This window comes from Puma concolor, chromosome E3 (assembly GCF_028749965.1).
Source record: "Puma concolor isolate L17-30 chromosome E3, mPumCon1.1.hap2, whole genome shotgun sequence".
Taxonomy (NCBI): Eukaryota; Metazoa; Chordata; class Mammalia; order Carnivora; family Felidae; genus Puma; species Puma concolor.
This window is the reverse complement of record NC_141682.1, coordinates 32,953,562-32,967,634: the sequence shown is the minus strand read 5'-3', so window position 1 is coordinate 32,967,634 and position 14,073 is coordinate 32,953,562. Positions and strand designations below refer to the sequence as shown.

The window sequence follows — 14,073 nt, the reverse complement described above, 5'->3', positions numbered from 1 at the left end:
GGGTTTCCCTGTGCCTTCTAAGTACTGAAGCAAGTTCCACGCTATCTGTTGAATTCTTCAACTTTCCAAGATGCGTCCTACCTACTGTGATCGCCATTGTACAGACAAGGAAACTGACGTCCTGAGAGGTGAGGTAAAGCCGCCCAAGACCACAGAGATGGTAAGAATCAAACCCAAACAGGAGCAGTTAACTGCCCACAGACATCATCTATCTCAGCCACGCTGGAACCAGCCCTGAATTGCTCCCCATCCTCCTCATGACAGTGTTGCTGCTCTTGCTGCTAGTTTAATATACTGTGTGGCAGGGGTCAGTAAACTTTTCCTGTGAAGGACTAGATATTCAGTATTTTAGCCACGCGGTCTGTTTCAACTACTCAGCTGTGTTGCTTCAGTGCAAAAGCAGCCACACACAATGCAGAAGTGAATGGTCATGGCTGTGTTCCAATAAAACTTTATTGATGACACCGAAATATGAATTTCATATAATTTCCATGTGTCACAAAATACTGGTCTGTTTTTCCCCCTTCCAGCCATTTAAAAACGTAAAAGCCATTCTTATTTTGCAGCATTTCAGATATGGCCGGACCTTGGCTACACAGTTACCCTGAGGCATTTATCCTTTAAGCCTTTAATCCAAAACAAACAAACAAATTCTTTTTCTTTAAATAAAAATAAAAATAAAGAAATTATTTTTCTGTAAATACCAAATGCCAGTTCTTTTTCAGAATTTTAAGTTTACCCTTTCCATACTATGTGATTCCAACAGGTGTTGAGGAAAACTGGCTCATTACTAGACTGGTGTTTTGTTTTATTTAAAAAATAACCACACGGGCATGGTACTCCCAGAGAAGGACAAAAGTACCTTTTAAGCTAAGTTTAACCTACAGGAAATGCTGAAAATACCGAGGAGGTCATACGGCAATTTTTTTTTTTTTTTTTTTTTTTTACAAAATTAAGCCTGGCTTCAGAAGAGAGGAGTGACGCTGACATTTACCATAACAGTTTCATTGGCCTCAGGTGCCGAATCAAGAAGGTCATCTATTTCGTCGCCGAGGACCATATCTCCGTCATCCAGAAAAGGTTCCGGCATGGTGAAGGGGGCCTTTCCTCCATTTGCCAACACCACCGATGGCAGGGGGCTCTCGTCCACTTGCAGGGGCAGCATAGAGGGTAAGGGCATGATAGGAACTGAGGCCAGCTCACTTCCGACTTGGTGGGAGAAACTGGACGCGGGCACAGAGACGACAGGAACTGCTTCCTGCCTCGGAGTTAACAAATCTGTAACACGGATCAAAACGTACCCACTCATCTTCGGTGTACTTACTCACCGAAGACTAGCGTCAAGAGCCAATAAGAGAGAAACGGAAGAGCCAGGTGAGGGTACGAAAGCAACGATAAAAATAAATAGACGAGACAGTAGCAGAAGCAGGTCAGAGACAAGGGTAAAAATAATTGTCGAAGTCGTTGGTTTTACCCAGGGATAGACATAGCAGCTTGTGAAAACTTATCCTTGTGTCTCAAAATGCCCGGGCGCCTGCCGGGCAGAGCTACGAGACGCTGGTAAAGCCACCCGGGGCGCTCACTGACCGCTTACTGACACGCAGAATTACCAATCACTGCCAGCACGTCCAGAAGCGCTAAAGTGGTTTTCAGAATTATTCTTGCTTTCATACCAACGGCCGCATGGTAATCGTATTTGACAACGCTATCACATCTAGAGCGTCTAACGCCGCCACTTTCTAGACCAACATGACGCGAGAAAACGTACCTGGCTCAATATCTTCCACAGAACAGCTCAAAGCCTGGAAATGAAACCAAACAACCGATCATCGTGCGTACGGTCAGGATTCCAGTCTATGAGGAGTCTGTAAATCTCACTCCGAGACAGCAATGCGAGTTCTCGCAGAAATTTTACTTCCTTCCAATGGAGATCCAAGAGATAAACGGGGTGGGCACACCTCGGGAACGAGTGGTTAGGCAGGGCGGGCCCAGCGGCGTGACCGCTGGGCCCTCGTGGACGGTGCTTCCCCAAGGCCGTTCAGGAGCGTTCAAGTTCTGGAGGGCCTCGTCTAGCCACCGCTCACTCCCCAACTCACAAAGGCATCCTAACAGCTCCATGAAGACTCACCTTTTAAAAACCAACCGCTTGGGACCTGTGTTCAACCCAATGGCTCCCAACATTAATATCTGGCCCCGGGCCAATTTTCTAATAAAACCTAACATCTATGAACGTCCTGTAAAATGCGCCATTGGACTTGAGGAAATGCTGGTTGAAAGATACTACTTGAGTTGTTTGTTTCTTTTTATAGGACAGGAAGCTCTGGCCAATTATGTGTCTGAGAAACAAAAAGTTCTCAAAAATAGACACAAACCAAAAATATTAAAAGCAGAACTGCTAACGTGGCCATCTGCTCCTTTTTCCCAAAAAGTTACGCGTCTTACAGGAGCAATAACTTTACCTTGGTAGCCCCGTCCCCAGGAACGGATTTTAACGCAAGCTGAAAGAAAACAAAGATGCTCATTAAAAAAAAAAATTACGTGAAAAACAGAACTGTAACCAAGTTACAACCAAAGAAAACGAAAATACCCCGTGGGGAGAACTCCAGCTTACCTCAGCCCTAACATACGCTTTTCTTATTTTAAATCCCAATTTCTGAGCTAGTTCTTGCGTTAGTTTGATCACATGTTCATCCTGAAAAAAAAAAAAAAAAAAAATGAAAATATGACTAACGGAGGGTTATATTTACCAACTGTGGAGGCAAATCGCAAAACAGCTAGAACTCATATTCCGTGCAGACACTTGCTTGGTGGGCAGTTAATCCCAAATACAGCGGGTGGGCCGCGAACTGGAAAATGGAACTCTTTAGAGGCCCCTTCTCCACAAGGAAGCAACGAAATGGTTACCATGTCAACCAGTGAACTCAAATATAAATTCCGTACCTGAGGCACCGCCAAGGAGCACTTTGCTACGGAGTCATAAGCCTCTCTGTATCTTCCTAAGTCACTGAGAGCCTTAGATTTCCGGTACAGAGCTTTGCAGTTACTGGCATTTAAACTGAGCACTGTGTCACAGTCTTCTAAAACTTTATCGTGCAAACCCTGGGGTGTAAGAGCAAACAAGGTTAGCAACAATTCCTTCTGGCACACATGTCTTCCTGTCGATGCAGACAAATTAAGACCCTGGACTAATGCCCTCCTTTCAAACTCTGTTAGCGGTATTATTTTTCTTTGAAAAAAAATATTTTCATCATGAAACTCCCAAATGGAAAAAGTACAAATATCATGAACTCCCACGTAACCATCATCCAGACCAGACAAATGTTAACCTTTGGCTGTAAAGGCCCCAGGTCTCCAAGAAAGAAAGCTTCCCAGACGCAGTTGATGCCCCAGGCGGCACTCTCCCTTCCTGCTTCCTCCACTAGCCACCCTTTGTTGGAGATCATTAAAATGTCGACTGGAAGTTAACTCCCAAACAGCTAGCTAGCCCGAGAAGAGTCCATTAGAAAAAACAAAATGAGCCATCAGTGAACCTTCACTCAGTAAGAATCGGGTGACAACATGGGCACCTTGCTTAAATTCAGTTAAATGTTACTGAATGTCCACGGTGACAATTCAAAGTGCACCAAAATATTGCTCTTCTCAGCTCAGACATGTGAAAAACTCATGTTAAATCTCTTCAAGGTTAAACACCACGCTGCGCTAACAGGGCTCCAAAGAGGACTAACGCACTCTTGACCAAGTGCGCTGTCGGGACAGGGACTTGACTGATGCATGGGACAGGGACCTGCGTCCTCCTGGGCTGATTTTTGTTATAAGCGGACACACCCCAGAAACCAGACTCACGTGGCAACTCCAAGGACCGGTCACCAAGAAACAAATTTTATTTTTAACTCAACATTTATCCAAAGCTGGCTTTTCCAAACTCCAGACCACTCTAAAAGCAGGCAGTTAGAGGGGCACCTGGGTGGCTCAGTTGGTTAAAGGTGTGTCTTTGGCTCAGGTCATGAATGTCATGATTTGTGAGTTTGAGCCCCGCGTCGGGCTCTGTAATGAGCAGCTCAGAGCCTGGAGCCTGCTTCAGATTCTGTGTCTCTCTCTCTCTCTCTGGCCCTCCCCTGCTCGTGTTCTATCTCTCTAGCTCTTAAAATAATAAATACATATTTTTAAAAAATGTTGTAAAGCAGTAATACGATTCTCTTAAAAACTGAAATTAGAGGGGTACCTGGGTGGCTCAGTCGGTTAAGCATGCGACTCTTGATTTCGGCTCAGGTCATGATCTCATGGTTCGTGAGTTCGAGCCCTGAGTCAGCGCTGACAGTGCAGAGCTTGATTGGGATTCTCTCTCTCCCTCTCTCGCTCTCTGCCCCTCTCTCCCGCACAAAATAATTTTTTTTAATTGAAATTAGAAAACTGACTTACAATGTACTTTTGTTATCAAAAACATTTTTTCCCTCTAGGAGCCCTGTTCTGTTCTAAACAAAAATCACCACTCACCATATTAGAATAGCAAGCAATACGATTTATATGCAGTTTTTCAATTATTTCTTTAGGGATGACAATTTCTTCCGACTTTGCATAACCAGCTATATTCAGAGCTTCTGTGTACTGGCTTATCGAGTTGTTCCAATCGTGTTCCCGATAAACATCATTTCCTTCGTTAAAAAGATTTCTCACAAGAGCACGTAAATATACCTTTAAAAAAAAAGAAAAGAAGAAAGAAAGTGACCACTCGAAGCCCTTTATGAAACAGGACAGGGTATAGGGAAACTTCAGTTTTTGTACTGGAGACTTCTGGTCTTAGATGTGACGCAGCAGTGAGCGCTGCTGTAAGAAACGGGGAACCCAGGCCACCTCGCTACCGTCTCAGCGAGGCCTTCACCTCGCGTGCTTTCTCAAGAGAAGATGCAATTTCCCATCAGGAGGAAAAGTGCGGCAAAAGCACCTCGTAAAAACCTGTTCGCGTCCCCAACTCTGTGCCTACAACAAATTCCTACGAGTGCAAAGCCTAGGTCTGAAGGAAGGAGCATCTTGGGCCTTGGACCAGTATTTCTAAACTGCCTTCCGAAGCGGCGAGAACAGTGGACGCATCCAGCGGTCCGGTCCCCAGCTCACGGCACCCCCACCAACGCCGGGCAGCGTGCGTGTGCCTGTGTGGGAAGACACAAAACCCCTACTAATTTCTAGGTGAAAGCCTGTACCCTTTCTTATCCCTGTGCCTGATGACCAAGGATCTCTCACATTTTTACGGACCATTGTCTTTCCTCTCTGGTAAATGTCCGCTCAGGACTGGTCCGGGGAGAGGGGATGTTAAACCTTTTTCTCGCCGAGCAAGTACAGTATACAAGGTTCTTTTGGTACATATAAAAGTTCTGGAGGGGCGCCTGGGTGGCGCAGTCGGTTAAGCGTCCGACTTCAGCCAGGTCATGATCTCGCGGTCCGTGGGTTCGAGCCCCGCGTCAGGCTCTGGGCTGATGGCTCAGAGCCTGGAGCCTGTTTCCGATTCTGTATCTCCCTCTCTCTCTGCCCCTCCCCCGTTCATGCTCTGTCTCTCTCTGTCCCAAAAATAAATAAACGTTGAAAAAAAAAAATTTTAAAAGTTCTGGAGGTTCCTTCATGATTTCCTATCACTGTGCTAATGTTTCACAAGTCAAGATCAGACACGTATTACGAGATCAGGTAAATACTCAGGTTCTGGGTCTCATTTTTTGAAATTCGTGTCTAAGCTGACAGAATTAGTAAAGCAAACTGGACAGATCAACCTTTAACAAGGGCGGTGGCTCGGGACAGGCCACTTAACCTCTCGAGATCCCGGTTCCAGTTATAAAAGTCAGGAATGTAAAATGAACTGTACAATGAACGGATTGTTCCCAGTGCTTTCTAGCCATAATACTCTATGATTCTACATCTGTTTGGAGAGAGAGAGGGCAGGGGCAAGGAAGAAGACAGAGAAGGAAACAGGGAAGAGGGAGGGGGAGAGGCGGAGAAAAAGAAGGAACATTGGCAAGCATCAAAACCCTTGGACACCAAAAGCCGCAGGTGAACTAACAGCCTGCACACACGAGGCCCGGTGAACTGGGCTTTCTCTGGGTTTCTAACTAGTTTCACCTCCGGCTGCTCTCTGCTAGGATCCAGGTATCCTTTGCTCCTATGAGAACCTCTTTTCTCCTAAATAAAAATAGAAGACACTGGGCTCTCTCCTTCACAACATATTCTGTCCAACTTGTCTTCGGTAAACGAGAGGGAGGCTAAAAGTAATTTTCGAAGGAGGCGCCTGGGTGGCTCGGTCGGGTAAGCGGGTAAGCGTCTGACTCCCGATCTCGGCTCAGGTCATGCTCTCACAGCTGGTGAGATCAAGCCCCGAATCAGGCTCTGCGTGGACAGTGTGGAGCTTGCCCGGGATGCCCTCCCTCCCTCTCTGACCCTCCTTCATTCTGTCTCTCTCTTCTCTCGCAAAATAAATAAACATAAAGAAAACTTTACTTAAAAAAAAAAGTAATTTTCACGGGGCTCGGAAGAAAACTTAGGCAAACTACACTCATGGAGGAAAGAAAATGGAGGACAACTGTCCCCATGTGCCAAAAGCAATGTTGTCCTGTATATGGAGGAGATCGACTAATTCTTTCTGTAGGTGCCCAGAGAGTAAATACTTTAGGCTTTGTGGGCCATATGGTCTCTGTCTCAACTACCGTATGTCGTGAAAACGGCCACAGATCATAAATACATCACCAAATAGGTGCGGCTGCATTCCAATAAAACTTTATTTACAGAAACAGACAACAGACCACATTTGGCCCACAAAGCTGGAGTCTGCCAACCCCCACTATTCATTATGGTTCACAAGTTACTTGCACAGCTTTTAAGTAGATGTTCCCAATCATTACCGCATATTGTTCCTGTGTCCCTGGATATGACAGCGGTGACCTAAGAAAAAGAAACCAATGAATTTTAATTATCAGACTCTTATCAGGATTTCTTCATCCAGACGTCATTGTAAAGCTAAGGTTCTATCAGCTTGCTACGGGTTCAAAGCACATTTTAAAGACCTACCTTCCTTTACGACTATTATTCACATATGCCATATTCACACACAACATGGGGGGGGGGGGATCTGTAACTATTCCCTTATATTTTCTTAAGTATAACACTTTTTCCCCTAAACCTACTTCTACTAAAAGAAGGCCTAATTCTTCAAATACCAAAAAACTTTTACTACAGCACAGAACCACTAATACTTTTTGATTCAATTCGCTGCAGTACAGAGGAGAATGTCTCCTCCCAGGACAAACAGAGAGGGACTTCTGCCTGCTCGTGTCTGCCCAAGGAAGGCCTGGGCTGCCTTGTCACTATCCTGCTTCATGGAGGCCGGTTAGAGACTGAGCTTCTTAAGAGAAATGTCTGATTACAAAAGCCCTATGTGCATGGTGATTTCATCACTTTTCAGTCATCAGAAGCGCTCTGATGGGATTAGGTTCTGATCCTTCTGGGTCTAATATTTTCCGAGACGCTACAGGATTTTAGCTCTAAAAATCAGGGACAGGAAGGTAGACTTCAGAACACATGGGAAGTCAAAAGTGCCCGAGCCAAAAATATTGCTAGACAAAAATATCTAATTTCTAACCCAGATTAAGAGGGCTTATAAACAGGACTAGAGGTTTCTTAATCTAATATAAAAAAGTACAGTCGACTCTTGAACAACACGGGTTTGAACTGCGCGGGTCCACTTACAATGTTATCTTTTTCAATAAACCTAGGACGGTGCTGTAAATGCATTTCCTCTTCCTAACGAATTTCTTAACTTTTTCTTTTCTCCAGCTTACTTTATTTTAATACGGTAAATAATACGCATAACGCACAAAACGTGTTCATCGACTGTTTACACTATTGGCAAGGCATCCGGTCAACAGTCGTAGCCTGCTCGTAGCCCTGTTTTGGGAAGTCAAAAGTTACACGTGGATGTGCAACTGTGCAAGGGTCTGCACCCCTGACCCCGCGGTGCACAAGGGCCAGTTGTATACGTGACGTGAACACACACGAGTCGGGCCCTTACTGGATAAACTGCAGTCCTTCCTTAATGTTCTGCTGCCTTTTTCTTCTCTCCTCGGACACACTGGACATGTTACCCCGCACATCCACTTTCTAAACGATCGACCTGGAAAAAACGAGGCACAAAGTCACATGAGGCGCAGAGCTCTGGACCCCAACTAAAACACCCACAGTCCACCGTCTTGCCACGCTATCAGCTGTGGGCACGTCCCTCTCTGCTGACTTGACTCTGGGCTGCTGGACACCAGGAACCCTGGCTCATCCGCACGGTCCCCGCTGCCCAGCACACGAAAGCATCTGGTTTTCACTCTCCCTTAAGGCTGCACAGCCATGCAGACTTTGCTCCCTCCTAAGTCATCTCCCCCCACCCCTTGGGCTACAGGTTTCGTTTCTTCCGTGTCTATATGCACGCACGCACGCACGCACGCGTATGCTGCACTGGAACAGTCCTGGCCTTGTTTCGCTTCTGGAAGCGCTCCAGAAGTAAAAAGTTTTCACATCCGCTCGCCTCCGAGGGAGTCTGACTTCCTGGTGAGCAGAGCTGAAACCTCACACACGTTTTGTTACACAAACTTCTGAAATAATCCTTGCTGATTCAACTGATAGAATGAAAAATCTAAATGAAGTCATTCGGTTGGAATTCTCGAGAAGGTAAGGGTTCACCTTCCACATAACAGTGGCAAATGTCAACACAAAACAGTGCCATTGGGATCTGCACCCCCCCCCCCCACTGGCCCGCCCCCATCAATGTTCATTAAGCAATTCCCAGCAAGTTAAAGGAAAACCACAGGGAAGAGATCCATGATAAAACACCATCTCCCAGTGTCCTCAACCAGGGTTTGACGACCTCAGCAGCTCGGGCCAGACAGTCCTTGACTCTAGGGGCCCGTGCTGTGCACGATACGCCCCTGGCCTCCACCCACAAGATGCCAGTAACGCCCCTTCCCCCAGTTGTGACAACCAAAAATTCCTCCAGGCTTTGTTGTGTGTCCCCTGGCAGGGACGGGGAGGGGGCACATCATCCCTCCAAGATGAGCGCTGGGCTCTAAACCTAAGAGGACATCTTACCACACAAACCGTGTCTTTGAATGCGCATGACGGACGGGGAACTTGCACCCACGTTTCAAGCTCAAATGTTCTAGTTTCATTATTGCTTGACGTTCATAGTTTTATTATAGAATCTACCTTTTTCAAAGTGTAGAGGTGGGGACAAGGGTTGAAAGGCCCCGAAGGCTGGTAACTGGTGATCATTTTTTTCCATCTTTTAAACACTGTAGTTCTACATGTTTCGATCTTCTAATCTCAAAGTTGTTGACTTTCCTGGGACACCTGGGTGACTCGGTTGAACGTCCAACTCTTGACTGCAGCTCAAGTCCTGATCTCACAGTTTGTGAGTTCGAGCCCCGTGTCGGGCTCTGCGCTGACAGTGCAGAGAGCCTGCTGTGGACTCTCTCTCTCTCTCTCTCTCTCTCTCTCTCTCTCTCTCTGCTCCTCCCCCACTCACGCTCATGCTCGATCCCTCTCTCTCTCACAAAAATAAAATAATTCTTAAAAAATGTTTAATAATAAAAGTTGTTACTTTACTGAAGTGTTTACTTGTGAAATGATCTATCCAAGATTTGCCACGAAATATTCCAGCAAACAAAAACAAAAGGGGGCTGGAGGGGGTGAAACAGCTGAATGTTCCCAAAACTAGTGACAAATACAGGGAATCTCTGTACTTTGTCAACGTCTGAAATGTTTCAAAATAAAAAGGGTACAAAGCCCAGGATGCTGAAGCGAGATGTCATTATTTCTGGAATTTGTGTTTCAGACAGTCTAGCTTAGAGGGGGATGAATGGGTAGAAATGAAACAAGACCGCCAAAAACATGGACCACTGTCCTAACATGTGATGGGGAGGTGTGAGGGCGGGGGTGGGGGGTGGGGGGAGGGGGGCGGGGTCTTTCTAATCTTCCATTTGAACTCATCCGACCATTTCCTTAACAACAACAAAAAAAAGTTAAATCATACTTGGATGTACAAAGGTATTTAAGGAGGTGCTATTTGTAAGAGAAAAAGACCAAAAACGTACCCAATGTCTATCAAGAAGGACATGGACTGTGTTGGGAAAAAAGACCAAGTAAAGGTGCTGTATCCCCAATAGGACCCTGTTCTGTTTAGAGAAAGGGTCGGGGGAGGCTGTCTATTCATATTTCCTTGTACATCCTCGCAACAGCTCCAGAGGGAATCTCAGAAAACCACAGCAATGGCAGAAACCTGGGGGCTCAGGGCGCGGTGAGAAGGGCCTTTGCACTGCATACCTACCTTTAAAACTTCTTCCTGAACGCTGAACGTGAATTACCGCTGAGAAAAAATTTGAAGTATTTTTTAGACATCCACATAGCCTCTGACCCCTTCCTTGGAAAGACAACTTAAGGGACCACCAAGCCTTCTTCCTATTTTATGTAAGATGGGGCCGACGTAGAGCCAGAACCGACTGCCCAAAGGCACCCAGAAGGGCACTTGGGGGTGTCACGGCAGTCAGGCCTGAAAGACGGGGACAAGGAAAGGGTTACCCAAAGCAAGAATTCTTGCCTGTCCTCAATGATGAGTCACCTTTCTCCCAACCCCTGCACAGGCAAGGTGAGGAATTAGTTTGAGGTTCACTCAAAAGGCAAATCTGCTGGCACAGAAGGGACTCCCAGGTAATGATAATCCACTAAGTTAATAGCCTTAGAGCCATTTCCCCAGAAAGTGCCAGAAAACCTTGAACCTCAACCTCTTAAGGACAAAGGGCATGTGGCAAAGAGCTGACAACTCAAGTAGGTGATTAAGAGGAAATAAGACGCAGGCTCTTTTAATAGCATGAACCACCTCTCCTTTCCATGTTTAAAGATTTGCGAACGGATAATCAGGGGAGAGTCAAATACAGTAGGAAGGAGAATTTCATGTTCTTGTAGTTTTGCCCCCAAGTTAAAAATCTTTTTCAGTGAACACTGTATACCTACCTATGGTCTACAATTAATGTTTTGCTGTTTATCACATCTGCCCACCTTTCTCTTTTAATTTGAAAATATTTATTAATGGATTTTATTTATTTTTAATTATTTATTTATTTCCACAATGATTTCAGGAGTAGATTCCTTAATGCCCCTTACCCATTTACCCCATCCCCCTTCCCACCACCCCTCCAGTAATCCTCTGTTTGTTCTCCATGTTTAAGAGTCTCTTCTGTTTTGTCCCCCTCCTTGTTTTTATATTATTTTTACCTCCCTTCCCTTGTGTTCATCTGTTCTGTGTCTTAAAGTCCTCATATGAGTGAAGTCATAGGATATGTGGCTTCTCTGACTAATTTCGCTTAGCATAATTCCCTCCAGTTCCATCCACGTAGTTGCAAATGGCAAGATTTCATTCTTTTTGAATGCCGAGTAATACTCCATTGTATACATATATCACATCTTCTTTATCCATTCATCCATCGATGGACATTGGGGCTCTTTCCATACTTTGGCTATTGGCTATAAACACTGGGGTGCATGTGGCCCTTAGAATCACCACTCCTGTCCCCCTTGGATAAACACCTAGTACATCGACCCCTCTTTATCCATCCGCCCATCCCTCTGTCCATCCATCAACGCGCCTTATTATTTTGCTGAACTGCAAAGTGGCAGACATCAATTACAATTCATCGATAAACGCTTCAGAATACGTAGCATTACTTAGGTTTCAAGATTTATGGGTTTTCTTAAGGCCATATGCACGAAAACTTTTTCCCCATAAAATGCACAAATTGTAAGGGAGGATTTGACAAACATCACACTCCTGTAACCCAGACCCCAGTCTTGAGTTCACCATTACGGTCAGTCCAGATAGTTCCCTCAGCCAATCCCTGCCCCACCCTTACCCCCCCCCCCCCCCCCCCCCCCCCCGGCAATCACTGTTCTTTCTTCCACCACAGATTAATTTCACCCTCCCACTTCCCACTTTGAAAGAAAGAAAAGATAAACACTTGATACATCATCTTATTTGGGGACCCAGTTAAAATCTGGCAGCAATTTTAAAGTGAGGAAGAACGTGATAAAGTTCACCCAACAGCCCCCTATCTCATCCTAACTCAGCAGCACACAACAGGTGCACACTCCGTCCTTGAGCCTGGGGCTCTGTCCAGCTGGTCTCTAAACGTGCGAGTCCCGGGGCTTCACTGGAGCTCCTTCCCTCCCCCAGCCACACGCTCAGCTCTGGGACATCCCACATGGCCCAAGGCTGGAGACCGCCTACCTGCCGTTCTGATGGTTCTACCAGACAGCTCACAGTCATCACAGACTCTTTATTTAATAGTGTTTAATGTTTTATTTTTTGAGAGCGAGCAGGGAGGGACAGAGAAAGAAAGAGAATCTCAAGCACACTGCACTGTCAGCACAGAGCCCAACACGGGGCTCGAACCCACCAACCACAAGACCATGACCTGAGCTGACACCAGAAGTCGGGCGCTTAACCGACTGAGCCACCCAGGGGCCCCTACATCGCATAGTTTAAAAGGCAAGATTTTAATATCAGGACGGAGGAAAAAAAGGATGGTCTCCTCTCCTGTCACTCAGCACCCACCCGCCCTTCCCGAGGACAACCACCCATTGTGTTACTGGGCTCTTCTGTGTCCTGCCAGAGGAACTCTGCGGAATAGTGTGTCTCAACTGTGTTGACTGCGGTGGTGATTACGTGAATCTACACCTGGGATGACATCGTGCGCACGCGCACACACGCACACACAGGTGCATGTCAAAAAACCCGGCAAGAGTAAGCGCCCGCAGTCTGGTTAACAGTACTCCACTAACACCAGCTTCCTGGCACCACTGGGGGAAGTGGACGAAGGGAGGCTTTGTGGGAGGCTCTACATACCCATCGGGCAATTTCCTGCGAGCTTATACTCATTTCAAAATAAAAAGTTACAAGCATCCTGTGCCTATGTTATCTTTTGTACAAACTGAGGCTCCTGACGTGTCTGCACCCTGCTTTTTTTCTCCCAGTACCTGACCTCAAAGGTCACTCCCCGACCGGACACGTGAAGCGGCTTGACCGGCCGCGATCCGCGATACGGCTGCAGGCCACCAGAGACGCACGTTCTGGCGGCTTCCAGTCTCTGAAGCTCACCAGGGACCCAGGGCATTTCACAGAAGTCCGTCTTCCGAGGACGTCCACGGGCTCAAGGGAGCGTGTCTCCTGTCTACTGTGCCTGCTCCTGCCCACGTGTGACACCACCCTGCCACCAACGAGGCCTGAGGGCCCCCATTTCGGCACGCGGTTCCCTCGCGGTTCACTCCACTCGTGCCAACCGGGGAAGGGACGAGCACGCGACAACGGGGAGACAACGCGACGAGGTTGTGTCCGGGCCCTTCTGTCACCCGTGAGGCTGCACAGCCCTTCAAGTTTCAGAGTCGCCGGGTCGTCCTTCTCCGCGAACTGTCTGTTCGTGCCCTTCGCCCATTTTCCTTCCAGGCTGAGCTTTTCTCATTCAGGAAGGCGCTTCAGATGTTGACGAAAGCAGTCTTCTGGGTGCTCTCCTAGTACTCTTGGTTTGGTTTGGTTTGGTTTTCATTTGGGGAGGGGGCGCCTGGGTGGCTCGGCTGGTTGAGCATCTGACTTCAGCTCAGGCCATGATCTCGCGCTTTGTGGGTTCGAGCCCCGCGTCGGGCTCTGTGCTGACAGCTCGGAGCCTGGGGCCCGCTTCGGATTCCGTGTCTCCCTCTCTCTCTGTCCCTCCCCCCGGCTCGTGTTCTCTCAAAAATAAACATTTTTAAAAATTTAAAAATTGTTTTCGATTTTTTAAAAGTTAAAAAAAGTAAACAAACATTTTAATGGGATCTACCAGGTGACTGTAAGGAGTGATGTAGGGATATATATATATTCCTTCACTGTTTACAAAAAGGCCATCCGGTCTACACTGCTATGCATACAAAATTCTGGGCTGCCCGTGATTTTTACTCAGCATTTCCAACTTAAAGGGTCCTAACCCCAGGCTCTCCTGCCAATCCTATCCCTCTGCCCGCTCTTAC

General features: G+C 46.7%; 1 protein-coding gene across 4 annotated transcripts in view; it reads right to left on the bottom strand.

Annotated features, from left to right (window-relative positions):
- Positions 1 to 14,073, bottom strand: part of ZC3H7A (zinc finger CCCH-type containing 7A) — a 36,203-nt gene that overhangs the window by 17,856 nt on the left and 4,274 nt on the right. For 2 of the 4 annotated variants that reach the window (XM_086691212.1, XM_086691215.1), the window contains exons 2-9: positions 8,048 to 8,149; positions 6,882 to 6,921; positions 4,495 to 4,692; positions 2,941 to 3,099; positions 2,612 to 2,692; positions 2,460 to 2,498; positions 1,769 to 1,802; positions 995 to 1,278 (exon numbers count right to left, since the gene is read on the bottom strand). In XM_086691212.1, the coding sequence (XP_086547338.1) occupies positions 995 to 1,278; positions 1,769 to 1,802; positions 2,460 to 2,498; positions 2,612 to 2,692; positions 2,941 to 3,099; positions 4,495 to 4,692; positions 6,882 to 6,921; positions 8,048 to 8,115 (903 nt within the window). In that variant the 5' untranslated portion in view covers positions 8,116 to 8,149. Of the gene's footprint in view, positions 1 to 994; positions 1,279 to 1,768; positions 1,803 to 2,459; positions 2,499 to 2,611; positions 2,693 to 2,940; positions 3,100 to 4,494; positions 4,693 to 6,881; positions 6,922 to 8,047; positions 8,150 to 10,348; positions 11,118 to 14,073 lie in introns of those variants that run through there. The other 2 variants (XM_086691214.1, XM_086691213.1) reach the window with 2 other exon arrangements.